This window comes from Dunckerocampus dactyliophorus, chromosome 11, assembly GCF_027744805.1.
Source record: "Dunckerocampus dactyliophorus isolate RoL2022-P2 chromosome 11, RoL_Ddac_1.1, whole genome shotgun sequence".
Classification (NCBI taxonomy): domain Eukaryota; kingdom Metazoa; phylum Chordata; class Actinopteri; order Syngnathiformes; family Syngnathidae; genus Dunckerocampus; species Dunckerocampus dactyliophorus.
This window is the reverse complement of record NC_072829.1, coordinates 14799347-14818664: the sequence shown is the minus strand read 5'-3', so window position 1 is coordinate 14818664 and position 19318 is coordinate 14799347. Positions and strand designations below refer to the sequence as shown.

The window sequence follows — 19318 nt, the reverse complement described above, 5'->3', positions numbered from 1 at the left end:
GACCAATATCCTATCTTAAGTAATAAAATATATATTACTTTAAAAAAAAAAAAGCTAAATCATCTGCCAACAGAACAAAAAGAGTTGGCGAATATTGGCATGATCTAAAGACGGACGAACACAAGAGAAAATGGCAGATTGAGTTTTGGCAAGAAACGGTGTACAAATATCAACATGTGACAAGCTGATAGACTCCGACGTACAAAATACAAAGTGCTTCAACAAAGCATTAGCTTCAGGGTGCGACTATTTCTTTTGTATGCTGTTTTTCAATGAAGTTGGACAACTTACGATATCAAGATTCAGCTTGGCCTTTACATCACAGAAACCATGAATTTAACAGCTGTGTGTTGACTTGTGTTGACAGTATCCCGATATGACGGACATCAAAACAAAACAGCTGGCCACTTGAATCCTTCAAAGTATCAGTTCATCCTGCAAACACACTTACATTTCAGGCTCTGAACTTGACCAATACGTCTTGAGGACATGTGTGGATGAACACTTTTTGAATGTGATTTCTAGAAAGGAATATTTTACATGTACATCTATATGATATACCATGCAAATACTACAAGGCGGATATGAGGAAGTTCTCAAAGGTGTCATAGCCTGCTAATTTCAGGAGCTTTTGAAATATTTAATCCCAGTGGGGAGTAATACTAAGGTTATTATCATACAATATACTCCATAAATGTCAAAGTCGTGTAGAGGGTAAATCTGCATCCTTCTCCTGAGGAGCAGTGACCGTGAGTAGCTCCCCGGAAAACAAAGAAAATATTTCCATTGCTGTCTTACTCCAGTTTAGATACACAATTCTACACAAAAAGCAACAAATGGTACTGGGCAGCGGTTAATGCTGGACATGTGGTAAATTGTTATACATCGGGGTGTCCAAAGGCACAATCTAAAAATATAATTTAACAAGAAAACATAGGGGACAAAACTACAGCAGCAAAAATTGAAACATCAGCAGTAATTTTATAAGAATAAAGTGAAAATATTGTAATGTGCTGTGGGGCTGCTTCGCTGCCCTCTGCTGGTCATGTGTTGCAGTACACTGCTGATTGGCCTGGGAGGAGCTGCAAGCAATTCCACCTTGACTACTTATACTCTGTTATCACACACACACAGCGGAGCGCAGCGTTTTTGTGTATCGTTGTTTTTGTCTTGTTTGTTCTCGAAATGTCATATTTTTTCTCAAAATGGCCCTAATAATCGGTCGTAACAGGCATTGCCTGAGACAGCTATGAAAAGGGGGGACTTATGTGACCTTTACCCTTGGGAATGTGGAGGGGGCAGCACAAGGAGGGCGAAAGTGAGAAGGGCGAGACATGCTAATCTGTTTCGCTGCCATGTTATAAATAAAAGCTTGCTTGAAGCACAAGGAAAGTTTCTTTCCTTCCTGAAAAGCTATGCTCTACTTTCGTGACACGAAACACACGTGACATTACTATTTATTCTAGTCAATTTACCACTTTATTCTCAAAATATTACAACTTTTTTGTAGTAAATTTCTGAGTTTATGCTGATATTACAACTTTTTTTATCATAAATTTCCGACTTTATTCTTGTAAAATGACTTTTTTCTAGTAAATTTTCGACTTTATTCTCATTACAACTTTTTTTAATCCTAAATTTCCGACTTTATTCTTGTAAAATGACTTTATTCTCATATTACAACTTTTTTTTAATCATAAATTTCCGACTTTATTCTTGTAAAATGACTTTTTTCTTGTAGGTTTACGACTTTATCCTCAAAATCTCAGATTTCTTTTCCAACGTGGCTCTAATACTCCGTCGTAATTCAGAGATCCAAGCAAAAAAAGTAGAAAAAAATATGAATCTTACGTTTTTATAGCAGTTTTTGAGAGTAGACTTACTTCTTTTTGTCCTGAATTTCAACGAGGAGCAAATTAAAGGGACCCCAGAGCGTTAAATGATTAAATGATATCTGATGCTCACCAGAGGCATAGAAAAAAAACTGCCATTGTGGTAGATTGCTCACACTATACAATACAAACTTTCTCCTATGTGGTGAATTATTTTTCATTGCTGGTTTACATGTCAATTACATCTGAATTGTTGTATATGAACATTCCAGTCTTACTTTACTAAATAAAGTATTACTGCACTAAACATGTTGGTTGTGAATGTTCTTTTTCATATTTTTTATGCAATCTACTGATGTGTTATTGTATACTTATTACTAACAAAATACACACCTATGATTTTGAGTCCATTTTCATTTATCTGTGAATACAAAAATTACATTTTGGTGTCATGTCAAGTGTCTTCTTTGATTTATTAAACATCCATCATCTATGCCGCTTATCCTCATTAGGGTCACGGGGATAGGCTGGAGCCTATCCCAGCTGACTTCTGGTGACAGGCGGGTACACCCTGGACTGGTCGCCAGCCAATCGCAGGGCACATATAGACAAACAACCATTCACACTCACATTCATACCTATGGACAATTTAGAGTCGCCAATTAACCTAACATGCATGTTTTTGGAATGTGGGAGGAAAGCGGAGTACCCGGAGAAAACACACGCACGCACGGGTAGAACATGCAAACTCCACAAAGAAAATGCCCAACGGTCTTCCCGATCTCCTGACTGCGACTGTGTGGCCAACATGCTAACCACAGCACCACCGTGCGACCCAGGTAGGTTTTATTGTATCCATGTACATAAAAAAAATATTTATACTTATTTCCGCTTCTATAGCTTTAATTTGTCTCCTTGTTGGTGTTATCATTGCCATCTACCTCTGTCTTCATCTTCTTCACTTGTGAATTGAATGTTGTTGCAAACACTCCACTGAAATTGGTGTTTAGGTACCGAAACATGGTACCTTTTGATTTCACGTGAGTCGACGCTCGGTAGTACAGATGGAATTCAGTCCGTGCCTATAAAAGTACAGCTTTCGGTACCCGCCCCTACCTGTCATACATGAACTTCCCTAAATTGTAATCTGTGAAATTCACAAGATTTTGTGTAAATCTTGTCATTTGAAATACTATTGTAAACCTGTAATATTAATTTATTTATCTGTACAAACCACTGCATGAGTTGCTGGCACCAGCATCAACACAACCACACATGCCAACCTTGAAGACATTTTATGAGAATAGTCCCCCCCCGCCTCTCACGCCCCACCCAGGTGGGCCCGCCCCACTGTTAGAGAAGCACTGTTTTAAGATGTAAATACAAGCACAGGAATGAATAAGATGGAAATGCTTCGACATAAAAAGTCTTTCATGTGGGTGCCCCTGCACCAACATTTCATCAGGAATGAGTCCAGCCGTCAAAGCATCCGACTGGCTGCGATACCAGGTCCATAAAGAAGTTGTAAGAACAAGAAGTGTGTCGTCAGTGCTGCCACTAAGAATCTGTCCGTTCCTCTTCACCCTCAGCCTCACTGTCCTCTTCCTCCTCGCTCTCGCTGTACTGGTAGGTGCAGCGGTTGGTGTTGACAAAGAGATCAGCTTCGTCGTCCTCGGAGTCTCCCGAGCTGTCCTCCTCTTCTACATTCTCCTCAGTGTGGTCTTCCTGGTTTGGCTTGCTTTCCTTGGCGAAGCCCTCAGGCCTGGATGGAGATCAGACAACGCGGTCATACATCCGTGAGGAGGAGCACTGCTGTGTTGTGTTTGAGCAGGCACCTACCACAGATGATGTTTCTGCAGGTACTCAATGTGATCTTTGTAGAGAATGGAGCTGATTTCTGCCTTCACCTTCTCTCCTTCCTCGATTGGATCCACAATCACATAGTCTCCTTGATAGGACGTACAATATTTTAAAGACATATAACAGTATATTATCTGCTTTAAATCGTACATTAATCGTTTTTCATGGTGATTTAGAGGTGCTGTCTGTCAAGGTTGGGTACTGCAATGGGGGTGTCGCGTTCCAATGTACCATTCCCGCCTACTTCCTGCTCAGAGCATGAAAGCCACACTTGGAAGATGCTTTGACAAGATGTGATGGTGTGTAGCTGCATGCTTTACAAGTACAATGCTGTATCATACCTCGCATTTGGAAATAAGGACAATTTGGAATCACAGAGTGCCTACTTTTATAGTTGCAGTCACGTTCACTCACCTCTCTTGATCCAAATGTTCTTGCGGAATTTGGTGGGCATGCTCACCAGGAACATCTGGCCCTGAGCTGTGATGGTCTCATGGAGGTTGTTGCCACGGCTACCAGTCACCTACAAGTTGGAAGTCAGAGATTAAGAGAGAGCGAATGTGTCACGTGATTACACGTACATCATGAATAAGCATATGCTGGCAGTGTCTGACCAACCTTCACAATCTGTTGGTTCTCTGTTGGCATCACAAAGTCTCCAAGAACCTCCTTGACAACGTGCTTGCGTTTAGTGGCCTGTGACATTATGATTCTTTCGCCAGCTGAGGAAATTAATGAATGCACTTTAGGCCACGGGTGTCCAAACAGTACTGTATGTGCTCTAAAAAGCGATATAGTCAATATATGCTAAGATATATGAATGAAACAATCACAAAAGCAAATTAGTCATACTCCTTATTAATTACATTTAGTTTTAAGATCATGCCCACGGCCATAAAAATGGTTCCCGAGCCGCACTTTGGCGGGGTTTAGACAGTATTATAACTAGTGGTGATACAATACAGGTTTTCCAGCACTTTAATACGATTAACTCTAATAAAGACAAAAAGTAAAGTCACTTCCTCTAAAAAAGTACTCCCACAACTTTAGAATAATCAAAGGTAAACTCTTTTGTTTTATGTAATGGAGAATTAACGACGTCTGTTATCGCTGCTGTTCGCCAACTACATACGAACCATGAGTTAGCAATGAAGGTATAAGAGTACCTTAAAATAAGTAGTGTCTTTTCGTAAACGAATCTCCCCTGAATCTTCCCAAAGCCCAAATGTAGCTTTTAAAAATATATACTAAGTTGAATCAACAGATAAACTAAACCACATGTAAGCGCCTGTGTTATCTGGCAACACAAGCAAAAATGAAACCGGTTCACTTCCGGGGTTGAGCGCAATGATGGACTTTTCAGAATAAAACGTATAAGTGGCTTTTAATTTAGCAGTAAACTCGGGGCTACAGTCTAGTTAGCAGCATTATTAAGAGTACATCTAATGTAAATCAGAATTTAACTCCGCTTCTTTGATATATCGCCATTTTGGGGTTACTGATAGTGATAGAAATACACAGGACATTTATTTTGACATTCATGTTCTTGTCGACATAGTATGAGTGCATCATGGGAAATGGAGGTTTTGGTTGCGTTTAAGCTCTACCGCGGTAGAGATTTGCACGGTAAAAACTGTATGAATGACTTTATTATCGTTTCTCTTATTTGGATTGGAGTGGAAGAAGCAATATGCAAATAGCTAACCATGTGCCAAAATACAGTGTGTGGGTTACTTATGGCATTTTTGTTGCCCCCTGAATACTGTACACTAGTCGCATTTTGAATGACCACGCTTATTGTGAAAGATTGGCAGCATATGGAGAAATAAAGAATATAATTTCATACAATGTATTTTAATTCTACTTTCATTTATTTCTTATCAACTTCCAACAAAAGAAACCCTCAACTACAAGCTATCACATTTTTTCCAGACCATGGTAACAAAACAGAATAAAATACACAGCACAGCAGCAAGGGACTAGTGCATCACACTATACACGGTCATTATGTGAGGGGAAAATTACTTTATTAAAAACAGTTTTGCCTAAACTTTTTTTTTACCTCTAAGAGCAAAAAAGCACACATACAATTTTTGTTAAAAATGCATTCAAATGTCAATAAAATCAGCAACATTAGTAACAACACAAGCGCTGGTATGTTTTGTAATAGAGGAACACTAGTCTGGTTTAAACGTAACATCAGGAAGACAGGTTGGCGTGTTTGAATGAGCTTGTCATGCAGTCTGGATCAAAGGTGGGCCACAATGCTATGATAGTACGTGTTTGTGTGTGTGTTTGCGTATGTGTGGGAGATAAAGCAGTGTTATTTAGTTGACAACAGCAGATGAACCCATCCTGTTGATTCCACATGCATTGGATCCCCTGTATAGGTAGTAGTAACCCTGCATGAGAAAAAGCAAAATAATCATAAACTCATCATTAAATAATATATTTACTGTGAGTGGATTCTATTTTCTTATCCACACAAGCTTTGGGTTTGTCTTACCTGCTCTCCATAATCCTCCCCCCAGCTGTTTTTGATAGCCCAGAATGGAGTTCCATTACCTGAAAGCACAGAAAAAAACGTTATTATTTGATCAAACGCCTCATTTGGTAGCCTTAGTTTAACAAGATCTCAATTTCTGCGCTCAGGATGTGTCTATGATGTGAACCACTACCCTACCGGAGTGAATAGAAGATGACTTACGGTCTCCATATCCCACCAGCAGCACAGCATGGTCGATCATCCAGGGGTTACAAAATATCTTAAAAGGGTGGGACACACCCTTCCTGTAAAACTACACAAGAAAAAAATCATCATACCATAGCGTGCCACTTTCTAACTGGTGGTACTTCTCGTTCTGGGAAGCTGGTGAGCTTTACCTGCATGGCGAAGGCATTCAGAGCGACAGAGATGGGGCCGTTCTCAGCCAGCCAGGCTGCAATTTCTGAGCGAAAGGAAAGGAAAATCAATTGTTGTTTTACATGGTCAGGCCATTTTCTACTGTTTGTACTGTTCAGGGTGAGCTGCAGCCCCTCCCAGCTGGCCTGGGCCCTTGGGTTCCAGTGCAAAACACTGCATACTCACAAAGCTCAGAATACGCAATAAAGGAAAAAAATTGATCTATAAAAGCATGTGGCGCACACTTGTATGCAGTCTTCTTATTAAATCCCACCTACAGTGAATTGTGTGTACAAGAAATCCACCCTAGGGTCATCCCACTACTCCTCCCACAATCATCCATAAATGCTCAGTGCTAAATAGCTCATGAACATGTTGATGCTTTTAATGAGGGAAAGATTGAGACAGCAACTCCCAGAAGAAGGCGATATATGCAGATTGTGGAATAGAAGTGGTCATTACATCAAGCACCTCATAAATGGAGGGCTATGTAGCAGCATATCTAATAGAAAAAAGAATTAGAATGCCAATATGTTGAACAATGAAATTTATGCTCAATCATGAGTTCCGTTGCTGAGCTGAAGAAAAACACGTTCACGTCTTAGCCATCTGCTTGCCAACCCCGGGTAGCGTAATGAATTTTATTTTTGTCCTTTTATGTTTCTGCAAACTTTTTATAGTACAGTCGTCCCTCGTTTATCGCGGTTAATTGGTTCCAGATCCGACCAAGATAAGTTAATTTCCTGAGAAGTAGGGTTCAATATTAATAAATTGAATATTTTTTGTAGTTAGACCATACAGTACCTGTTTATGACCTTCCAAAAACGGGGTTTTAACATTATGAGAACACTGTAGACATGGAATAACACCCTTATAGTTGCGTTTATACTTGTATTAGCTAATATAGCAAACATGATAAGCGATAATAAAACATAACGCACACGTTAGCATTGGAAACGTTATCTATTGTTGTAGTATCTTGAACGGAATGTAGGTCGATCACATGGCATGGCAAAAAAAAGATCAACATTAGCCTATTATTCATCCTCAATATGACGTTTGTTAAGCTAGCTTTGTTTTCACATTGCGCAATCCTTATGCGCAGGCTATGGGATCTCTGAAGCGACAAGAGATGGCCGCCACTTTCAACGTAGAAATCTACTGAGCTAACTAGTCAGCCTCCAATTTAATTATTCTAAACTTAAGAATGGGTTTGAAAGCAAGTATGGAGGAAAGAAAAAATTAAGATGCCAAACATGTACCGCTTCCACACGGAATGAGAGGAGAACTTTTTTTTTCCACTCTGTCATGTCGAACTCTGCATCATGGCTATAATTTAAGGTAAGTAAGTCTTACCAGTCTCATTGTCATCAATGTAACATTATTGATGCCTAGTGAACACAATACTGCATATAACTCATCTTTCAGTTTTTTTTTTTTACTAATAATAGGCCACAGTCAACCACGAAACAGTGATCATTGATTAAATAATTTTTGAAACAACACAACATCTAATCTAATAAAAGTCAGCTGTGTGAAGCACTTCACTATCAATCTTGTTTGCTTGTTTTCAATGCCATTTTTACATTCATGTATTTGAGTGGTAGTTTCTTTTGCTATATTCTACCTCCATTGCCTTGGCCTCACCACTCACCACTCTCATCTTTGGACAGTTCCACGGAGCCGTTGATGTAGGCAGCAACCTTTCTGCTGGTGAAGTCGCACGACTGCTTGTGGCCAGTGTAGGAGTAGTCACTCTCTGACTCCAGACCACCTTAAACAAACATTAAAAACACCAGAATGTTCCAGCACTAACCACAGTTTCTATACAGAGGCAGAATTTAGGAACACCAGTACAATGGAACCTGTTTTTGTCCATGCACAACGTAAGCACTTTGCACTGAACAGGAAGTCACCATGTGCAGGTTTAATGCTGTGTAACTAGCAGTGTTGGGAGTAACGCCGTTAACTGGTTCCAGACACAACTGTAATAAGTGAATTTTCATGAAGTAGGATTTCTCCTTAATAAATTGAATGCTTTTGTAGTTATGGCATAGTGCACCTGTTTACAACCTTCTAAATACGGTTTACAACATTATTAGAGCCCTCTAGACATGAAATACCCCTATAGTTACCTTTACACTCATATTACCCAATGTAGGACACATAATAAGAGAAAATAATCAATTTAAGACATGAATAAGTCATAATATAGACTCACACGTGTTTGCATTAGGAGAGTTCCTTCTCGTTCTTTTTTCAATTTCCTGTTCTGTACAGTACTTCCTGGAGTGGCTATTGTCTCACCAATGTAACATTACTTACACCTGGTGACCAGTGTAGAATGCTACATATCATCATGTCTTTGAATCAGTCTTCTGAATGTCTTCTATTTGTATTTTACTTTATTTAGCCATTTTTAGGCTTGAAAATGTTTTTTTTTTTAACAATAACAGGCCTTATTAAGCCACTACACAACATGATTTATTAATTACATATTTTTGAAAAACCGCGAGAGCCAAGCCGCAAAATTTGAAGCACGAAGTGGCGAGGGATGACTACCATAATTTCTCTTTTTTTTGGCATTTCATTGGTTATCCCTGCTATGATGTCAGCCTCCCTCTAGGCTCCTATGGCTCCCTCTGGTGGACAGAAGCAGTATTGCAGTGCCTTGGCAGCCATCCATCCATCCATTCATTATCTACTGTATGCCACTTGTTCTCCAATGAAATGCTGGGATGCAATGCATTATAGGTAAACATATAGTTTTCCCATAATGTTATATAGTTTTTTTTTTATTTAAAACTTTCATTGGTACTTGTATTGTGCACATCTTAGCTACATTTTGAGTGTTAGGTTGCTGTGTGATGATTTTAGCATTCTTTACAAGATGACACCGTGAGTCAGACTGTTTTATTGAGTAATGACCTCCTGTGATTTCCAATGAGTTTTTTCTTTGCTCATGATTGGCTCCCGTCAATTATAGAGCTGCCTGGTCCTCATGGACTTGTGCACACTACAATATTCCATTTTATGATGTGGACATGTGAGGCTTATAACCCGGTGCGGTTTATATATGTAGAAATCTGTTTTTCTCTCTAAATTTAGTGGGTGCGTCTTATAGACATGAAATTATGGTAATTAGTATTTCAAAAGCTATTAACTAGTAAGTAACTAGCAACTATTACTATTTTTTAAAGGTAAACATCCATCCATTTTCTATGCCGCTTCTCCTCATTAGGGTTGCATGCTGGATCCTATCCCAGCTGACTTCGGGCGACAGGCGGGGTACACCCTGGACTGGTCACCAGCCAATCACAGGGCACATATAGACAAACAACCATTCACACTCAAACATAACAGTAGTTATGTTGCTGTTGTGGTTCCATGCTGCTTAACGATAATGAAGAAGTTAACAATACTACAACACATGTCGAGATAAACACACCACTTTTCATAGAAATGACTTTTTGGCTGTCACATTTTATGTCGACATAAGCGGTTGACCGTGTACGTCAATGTCGACTTAAGCAGTCATTTTTTTAGCAATATTGGAGATTTTTGTTGAATTAAGGATGGCAATGGCATTTGGTATAAAATATTTTAAAAGAGGGCCTTTCACCAGAAGAGTTCTATAGCGCCTCCCAGACTTCATAAGTTCATACTGCCAGGAGAGAGAATATGATCTGCCAGGATCCTATGAGCTTTTTAAAAAAATAGTAATTACTTAGATTACTCGTTAGTGGGAACAATAATGGCGTTAGTAACATCATAACTCCCAACACTGCTTGACATAAGCGGGTTCCAGTGTATTTTAAAATGCTTGCACAAACGTTTTTACAGCCATTTCTTGCTTACCCAAATTTTCAATGGCTTCGTAGGCATTTGAAGGCAAGCCGCCTCTGCACGCCTGGTCCAGCCTGTCGCAGTCAACCAGTTCTGTGTAGCATAAATAAATAACGATTCCAATCGTGTCACTTATTTATGTTATTTTTATGAGATGGGGGACAACAGAACATTACCTTGTTCTGATAATGACAGCAATTTTCCATTTTTCAGAAACCACTGGCCTTCAATGTTGCCTGTAACAGAAAATGCCCAGCAAGATCCACACATACCCTACAAAAGACACACACACACACACACACACACACACACACACACACACACACACACACGTGGAGATCAAGTGGAAATAGAAACAACATACACCTGTGTTTCCCATACATTGATTTGGGCCCACCACAAATACATTTGGAATGCCACAAATAGCCTGGGGGAAACACTGCACATGTTATTTACGGCAACTTCCTCCTTCCTCGCAGTACCTGGTTTTTAACAGTGCTGACAGCTCCATGGTCCCTCCAATCCCAGCTGGCGGGGGCGGGGCCTCGAGGAGGAGAAGCCAGTTTCATTGGTCGCTGAAGTGTCCACTGGCTCAGCAGCGGGTTCAGGTATGTCGAACGAAACTCTTCCTCTGGAGGCAAAGAGAAAGAAATCAGTCAAACAAAGAAAGAGATGGAAGAAACACCACGGCAGGACATGCCAACACGGGCACACACACCAGTGAGGTCACTGAACTTGGTGATGCCGTACTCTGCAGAGCCTTGATCCAAAGACTGGATCTTCTCAGCAATCTTCAGGTTCTCATGGAAGATCTGCAAACGGCGGTCAGCCTCTATGGAGACAAATGGCTACTCATGATATTACCCCACGTTATCTATACGCTACATGACTCTCATTCTCGGATGCATAGCAAGATAGTAAATGTAATTTAGGAGGAAGGTTCCACCAAGGGCCAATTATACAAATGACAATATTTCCAGAATATAAGCCACACTCCCGCGACCTATAGTCAGGCACGACTTATATAACAAAATATATACAATATAGATTAAACATGTGCTGCCTTTAAATCAAAGTTAACACTACTTGTGTCTAGATTGGAGATTGTCGCTGCTGCATCAGCCACTGCCTAACTAAATACATGTGCATGATTTTCAATCATACAAAATAAAAAAAATTAAGTTTTGGTGTTAAAACACAGTTGTTTGATACGTTTCTACACACCGGGGTGCGTCCAGGCGCTATGTCACGTATTATGTTGAGAACACTCTGGCATTTATTGAACAAGTATGTCTTTATTGTATCCATATTTTTTCATGACATATTTCAGCCTGCGTAGCTTTAGTTTGTCTCCTTGTTGGCGTAAAAATTGTGAATTTAATGTTGTCAGGAGCAGCCCCATGACACCCCTTCACAAAAAAAGCTTGGTCTGATGAAAACTCCTCCTCCTGTCACTTATAGTCCAGTGCCACTTTTGTATGTTTTTTTTCTTCTTCATGACGCAGTTTTTTACTGATGCCACTTATACTCCAGAAAATACGGTAGACCCAGCCCAGTGCCACAGACAGATTGCAGTCCTGTGGGAAGCACTGGTAGTGGTTGCATAACATTGACCGACTGAATGATAGATTTTCACAAGACACGTTTTAAGACATACGTTGAGCTGGCGAATGCAGCAGTTTGCACATGCTCCGTTTTAAATTTCATATATATATATACACAGTAGTACCTCGCATAACGTAAACCTCCTTTTACGTAAATTCCACTGAACGTAAAGAATTTATATTTTTGCATCATATTACGGAAGAAATTCCATATAACGTAATGCCTCAAGTCGGTGCAAGTTCAGACTAACACTTGGTGACGCCTACTGACGCTTCACGCTCTCATTGGCTGATTTTCCGGGCACCGCCTCTGCTCTCATCTCATTGGCTGATTATCGGGGCACCGCCTACGCTCTCTTCTCATTGGCTGATTATCGGGGCACCGCCTACGCTCTCATCTCATTGGCTGACTTATACAGCACGTACAGGAGTTTGTGTGAGAGACAGGCTTCTCCCTTCAACTTCCTTCCTCTTCGTAGTCGCCCTTAAACTAACTTAAACAATTAAGTTAAGTTAAAAATGTAAATTTTGCACACAGCATTATCGTGTAGTGCGTGTGCGTTTGTCTGTGAGACCAGCTGACTCTTAGACTCTTTGAGTCACGTTTCGACTTAGGCTATTCCTCCTCCTCCTCCTTCCTGCCTCCACTTGTGCTCCTGATCAAGACATCTCGTGAACGGTAAGATTGTTTTGTTTTTCACTTTTATTCATTTACAGTAATCTTATTTATTACCTTATTTTATATTGGAATGTTACTCTACTATGTTTATGCTAACGTTTTCTTATATTTTCCCACCATATTTGGTGGACTTTGAATATTTTGAAGGGCCAAAGGGGTGAGTCGGGCTATTTACATGTATTTTACGCTTCGTATAACATAAAAACCCTATAACATAAAGGTTCTCGGAACGGAATATTTACGTTGTAGGGGCGTCTACTGTATACACACATACACACATACTCACCCTCCTGGGTGCTGTAGACCTTATTGTATTTCACCATGAAGTTTTTGAAAAGGCCCACAGACGCCTGGCAAATAAAGAGCAGGCCCAACAAGGCATATCTTATCCTCAAGTTAAAACAGAATGAGACTGTTTACTTAACAAAGAAAGGCTAGATAAATAATAATCAGTCATCAATAATCAGCACGACTTTCTCTTCACCTCCTGCAGCTGCTTAGGGGAAGCGGCTTCGGATGTTTCTTCTGGTCCAGCTGATAAGAGAGAATTGGAGTAAATAAGTCAATATCAGCGTACTGTACTGTGTAAATGTATTAGGTCACAGTAGCTCAGTCTGGAATGGCTTGAGTTGGGACCCAAAGGCCTGTGGTTCAAATATAACAGTGGAACCTTGGTTATCATCATTAATCCATTCCAATCCATTCCATTCCAATTTGTCCCGTAAGAAATAATGTCAGTCCAATTAGTCCGTTCCAGAAAACCAAAAATGTTAACACAAAACACTTTTTTTATAGTTAACTTTTACTTGCATGAAACAATTTGAAATACACATACAGAAATGATGAATGAAAGGGATAAACGACCATTTAAGGTTATTTTTACCTTAATTGATCAAACCGTTGACACGATGTGGCAGCGAGATCAACACAAACACCACCTTGGTGTTTTGCTATGAGTTATTTCTTGAATTCTGTAGTGTTTCTCACCACAAGGCGCTGCTTTTGTTTTGATCACGAATGCAAAATAACCCAAAATGGAGCCATAGAAAGTTGACCTTTTCTTCAATATTTCAACACAATGCTCCTAAACTGACATTATTTTTCCTTTTTTGTCTGATTTTATTTTCGTTAAAATTGTGACTTTTTTTCTCGTTAGAATACAACTTTTTTCTCTAAATATTTTTACTTTCTTCGCATAAAATTACAGCTGTTTTTTTTAAAACTCAGGCCCGGGGACCAAATCCGGCCCAGGCTACGATGTCATCCAGTCAGCGGAACTGTTTGGACAATAGCATTGAGTACGGACCTTATCAAACAGTGCTCACAGCAACCTGCGTAATTAAGCAATTCCTCCGGTATAAACTACTCCACTGGCATTTCAATTTTAAAAGTGGAAACATTATTGTATATAGCACGAAATTTACAACCATTCATATGTTCCAATCTCAGCACTGCGCGCGCGGGGAACCGGGATAAATGGTGTGCAGGCTGCTTACTCATCTAGTCGTCAGTGCTAAACAGACATTTTCTCAAAGTTTGACCATACTAACTACTATTTTTTCAGCCTGGATTATTGGGGCATGTCCTGTCATGTTCGCAACTTCAAACAAGCATTTGTGTGTGTGCACTGGTGATGCATATGAACGTACCTTGTTCACCAATTGTGTTGCTTAAAAGGACAATACTTTCAATATGCAGAAATATACAAGTGGAGATATACAATGTAGAAATATACGAGTGTTGAAAATTTCAGGATAAATAATAAGAAAGATAAAAAGTTAGGGGGTAGGGGGTAATGTCCAGTTTGGCCCACGACCTAAAGTAGGCTTTGAGTTTTGGCTGCCTGTGCAGTTGAATTTGACAACCCTGATTTATGCTGTTGTTTTTTTTTCAACTATTTCAACTTTTCAGTTTTTCATTTCACTTCATTCAATTCTTCATTTCAATTTTTGTCTCCTAATTTATGACTTTATTTCCAGAATAGTTTGACTTTATTCTCATAACATTATAACTGTTTCCACAACCTTATATTCTAAAAATTACAACTTCATGTGTTGTTTAGGGATGTCTGATATTGGCTTTTTTGTATTGTATTATACTTTATTTATCCAACAGCAGGGAAATTCACTTGTTACAGCAGCAAGCAAGATACGCAAGTAAAGAATACATAGTGACTACAACATGGTTCAGGTGGTGCAGGTGTTGTAGAGCCTGACAGCGGTCGGTATGAAGGACCTGCGGAACCTCTCCTTCTTACACCGTGGGTGTAACAGTCTGCTGCTGAAGGAGCTGCTAAGGGAACCCACAGTGTCATGTAGCGGGTGAGAGGTGTTGTCCATGATGGATGTCAGCTTAGCCAACAAACATCCTTCTCTCCCCCACTTCCTCCACAGAGTCCAGAGGACCGTCCAGGACAGGACAGTCGATAACCGATATGCCGATATTGTCCAACTCACATCACATCACATCTCTCCTGTCGTGGAAGGACTGGACTGGATTTATTACCTGATTATGTATTATCATTATTTATTATGTGTTATTGCACTACAAATTTGACATGATCTGTTCCATATTTATTTATTGTTATTCTTTTTTATTATTATTTCTTATCTCTCATGTCTTGCCTTGGTTGTTTTATTTTGTGATTAAATTATTAAATTCATCATGACATTTTTGCAGAGCTGCTGGAAATGTGCATTTCTCTTGGAGATTAATAAAGTATGTATCTACCTAAACATCCATCCATATGAAGCTAATGGATACAGCATCAGGAGTCTAGCCTGCCGTGTCTGCCTGCCACCATTTCCTCATTTTTTTACACCTCATCATTAGCGGTGTATTGACAACCCATCACGTCCTGCCACGCCAAACACAGTTCAGCAAAGCATCAGCTCAAGTATACATGCTGCATGTGGACTTTGCCTGCGGACTCGCTGCTGCAGCAGCTGCAAGCACAGGGGGATTCAAGGTCTATGAACTCATAAACTTTGCATAGAAACACGCCCACAAATGTTGCTCAGATTGAAGTTACAGAGATATCCGCCATCTCCTGGTGTAAAGTGTTATACTACAATGCAATGTTGCGACTTAAGTGCTTAAAAGGCTATATCAGCTTTCATTATAGCGTAAACAAATATACCGATATTGACCGATGTTACATTTTTATGCCAATATTGGGCCGACAATATCGGTGGGGCAATAATTTTCCAAAAATTACAGCTTTATTTGTTGTTTGTTTGCTTTTTATAATAAGACGACTTTTAAAAAAGTATGTTGTTCTTTAATATTTCAACTGTATGCTATTAAAATTACTTTTCCTCATAATATAATGCCATTATTCTTGTAAAATTACCACTTTTTCCCGTTAGGTTACAACTTTTTTCCTCTAATACTTTTACTTCATTTTTGTAAAATTATTTCTGATTTTTCCATTTGTGTTGTTTTTTTTTAATTTTCAAAATATTTCAACTTTCTTCTCCAATAATGTTCATAAATCTTCTTCCCATATTATAACTTTTTATTCAACCTAATTTTACAAAAATGACAACTTAATTTTGTTTTGTTAGTTTCTCATAATATTACGACTTCAAAATTTGTTCAAAAAACGTTAATAATTCCACTCAATGCTACTAAAATGGCATTATTTTTCCTCATAATATTATGAGAGGATTATTGTAAAATTGCACTGTTTTTCCTCATTAGAATGCAATATTTTTCTCCTAATATTTTTACGTAATTCTATTAAAATTATTGCTGATGTTTCCATTTTAGATGGGATTTTTTGTTTGTTGTTTTTAATTCCAATAAAGGCCAATAAAAAAAACAGCCATACGCTGCAAATGACCCCGGGACCACACTTGGGACACGTCTGCTTTATCCCTTTCATTCTTCATTTATCGACATTTTTATGCAATTCCCAATTACTTTCTGTATGCACACTTATTTATTTTTTTACCTTTTGGTTGGCATTTCTGTTTAAGTAGCGTTGAAGCTCCCTGCCAGGGTACGTCCCAAATTTCAAACACACAAACCTCCGTCTTGCGAAAACAGACAGGATAGTGTGAAATGAGGAACAATAAAAAAAAACAGCTGACATTTCAACACTGAGCATGCATGCAGATTTAGGAGTTCTTTCAAGTTGGACTGTTCATCTGTGCTGAGCATTCAGTATTTCCTTACTCAAAACACATAGCCTACCTTCAGATTCTGTAGTTCAGGGTAGAAGTCACAAGTCCGGAGCATAGCGGATTTCTTACACTTCGTGTTACTCAGCTCCACTGTTATGGTGTACCGGATCCCCTTAACCAGCTGGAAAACACATCCACACACGTTTAATTTGATTTAAGAAAGAAAAAAAAAATACAAATAATGTTATACACCACTCTCGTGTAATGGTGGCTTATGTGTATATAATTTGTTATTTTGGACTTTATTTTGCTGAACCAATTGTACGCAATAAAGGAATAATTTAGCTAATATTGTGACATGGTCTAATATTGTTACATTATTAAACTGTATGGAAAGGAGATGTTTTTAAAAATCATTCAATGACCTTGAAAATATCAAGTACAACGTATCGATATCGGCAATACTGTACAACCCTTGTATTTACTTGGTTAGTATCGCCCACTCCTAATCAAATGAGATTGGACACTGTCAAGTCACGGACAGTTCATACGTCATATCCGGTTAGAAGCGAAAAACAAAACAAAGGAAGGGGTAAAGTTGCATTAACTGAACAGTGTGTCATTATTTCCCTTGTATTATGCTGATAAAAAATACGTCTTTGTTATTTTCGGGTTATATTCAAGTCGATATTCTGCGTGTTAGATTAATGCTTGTTAACCCCATTACTTCCGTTTGCTATTAAGCTAACATCTTGACGCAGTTTAAAATCCACCAGCTACTGACAGCCGTGTTAATACTGTCGTGTGTTAAAACCTGATATATAAACAATTTTATGAACTACACCTGTTTGGTTGCAGAGATTAGCCTGCTGACTTTGCGGAGGTGCATGGCGTTGGAGCCCAAATTGTATCGCTCCTCGGCAAACTGCAGAGCCTTTTTCAAGCCGGGATCTGACTGCATCAGCCGGATAGGAGAGCCGGGAGGACCGAAGAGAGGCCGGTCCACGTCCTCACCAAGCCCCAGCGCTGAGCCCAGGACGGCGGCCAAGGCCAGGCAGAGGACTGTCTGGCATTCCGTCAACATGCTGTCGTGTGTTTGCAAAAGCAAGAGAATGTGTGTCTGCTTTGCGCAGAGTTATAAAGCAGACAGTCTGTCTCCCTGCCAAGACAAACAAACTGACAGCACACGCAAGAGACGACGTTGTTGCCAAACAAATCCGGGACGAGTGGGAGGAGCCAGTGGCGTCAGGTTGAATAACTCAACGCCCAAACACAGCGCCACCCCTGGACAAACGTATATTACATCCGTGCTGGTTAAACACGACCGCTACCAAAAATGGATTGTGGATTTTTAATAAACAGTGACTGTTTGCTTTCATTGTTTGTTTTAATGTTAAACATAGTCTTCAGCAACACGGTTTCATCACGAGTCGTGTTTTAATTAAAATAATTAAATAATAATAACAACAATTAATTTAGATAAAATATAACTTCAATAATATACAATATAACAGTGGTCACCAACCTATATATATATATATATATATATATATATATATATATATATATATATATATATATATATATATATATATATATATATAAATCTAAAGAATTAATTGTCGTAAAACAACAATTAAACTAAAATAGGGTGTTTATCAGCTGATCAAAAGTTTGAAATGCATTTCATAAATCCTGACATGCATTTTGCAAAAGCATATAAGATTTTGTGAAATTCAATGCTTTTATTGTGCAGACCTTGCACAAAAATGCGCATAATTTATTAATAATTTGTGCGCGTCTCAACAGATGATGCGCGCGCCCATGCACACACGAACACTCAGATACACGCACACAGTTCGCCTGTATGAATCTAAGCTCCCGAATATCATTGTAATAGCAAAAAAATGTTTTTTCCCCGCAATTTTTTTTTCCCCCGTATATGTATGTCAATGGAGAGTCCCATAGTGACGGCTCCAAAGCAACTGTTGGTCTCTGGCTTCATCTAGTGGTGAAAAATATAAAATAAAAAACAGCTCCAGTCACCATTTCACTTCTTAGCTTTAGCCATCCGGAGGGCATGACAGTGTGAATGCCTGACAGAAAATTAAAATTTTGATCAGATTTGGGCTTTTATAGCCTGTGGTCTTAAACTTTTGATCAGGTGATAAACAACCTATTACATTTTTCTTGTTTGCTTAAATTACAAGTTCCAAATCTTTTTTGTCTCACTTCCCCTTTTGCATATTGTAGGTCTACTTAAAACCCCCCTAAGATCCAAATGTGTAAAATGCAAATTTTAGCAATTTTTCAACTGGTCTTAAGATTTTGATCAGGATGTATATATACAATATGCTTTGTGTTATTATTGGTTGTTGGTTTTAACATTTTCTCATTGTGCCTTTTGTTGTATTTTTATTGTTTTTTTAAATATTATTTTGTTTCTGCTGTCATGCAATGAAAAATGA

The 19318-nt window shown here is 38.9% G+C and overlaps 2 protein-coding genes across 2 annotated transcripts; both read right to left on the bottom strand.

Moving 5' to 3' along the window:
• Positions 1–863: 863 nt before the first annotated feature.
• Positions 864–5011, bottom strand: eif1ad (eukaryotic translation initiation factor 1A domain containing). The gene is made up of 5 exons (XM_054792203.1): positions 4859–5011; positions 4311–4414; positions 4107–4215; positions 3672–3780; positions 864–3594 (listed from the first exon to the last, which is right to left on the bottom strand). Exons 2-5 carry the CDS (start codon positions 4395–4397, stop codon positions 3390–3392), a joined length of 510 nt encoding a protein of 169 aa, XP_054648178.1. The 5' UTR covers positions 4398–4414; positions 4859–5011; the 3' UTR covers positions 864–3389.
• Positions 5012–5544: 533 nt separating this feature from the next.
• Positions 5545–18079, bottom strand: ctsf (cathepsin F). Its single transcript, XM_054792672.1, has 14 exons — positions 17695–18079; positions 16921–17031; positions 16679–16760; positions 13208–13257; positions 13010–13073; positions 11159–11272; positions 10923–11071; positions 10617–10713; positions 10453–10533; positions 8249–8368; positions 6576–6640; positions 6400–6490; positions 6199–6257; positions 5545–6094 (listed from the first exon to the last, which is right to left on the bottom strand). Exons 1-14 carry the CDS (start codon positions 17932–17934, stop codon positions 6020–6022), a joined length of 1398 nt encoding a protein of 465 aa, XP_054648647.1. The 5' UTR covers positions 17935–18079; the 3' UTR covers positions 5545–6019.
• Between the last annotated feature and the right edge of the window lie 1239 nt (positions 18080–19318).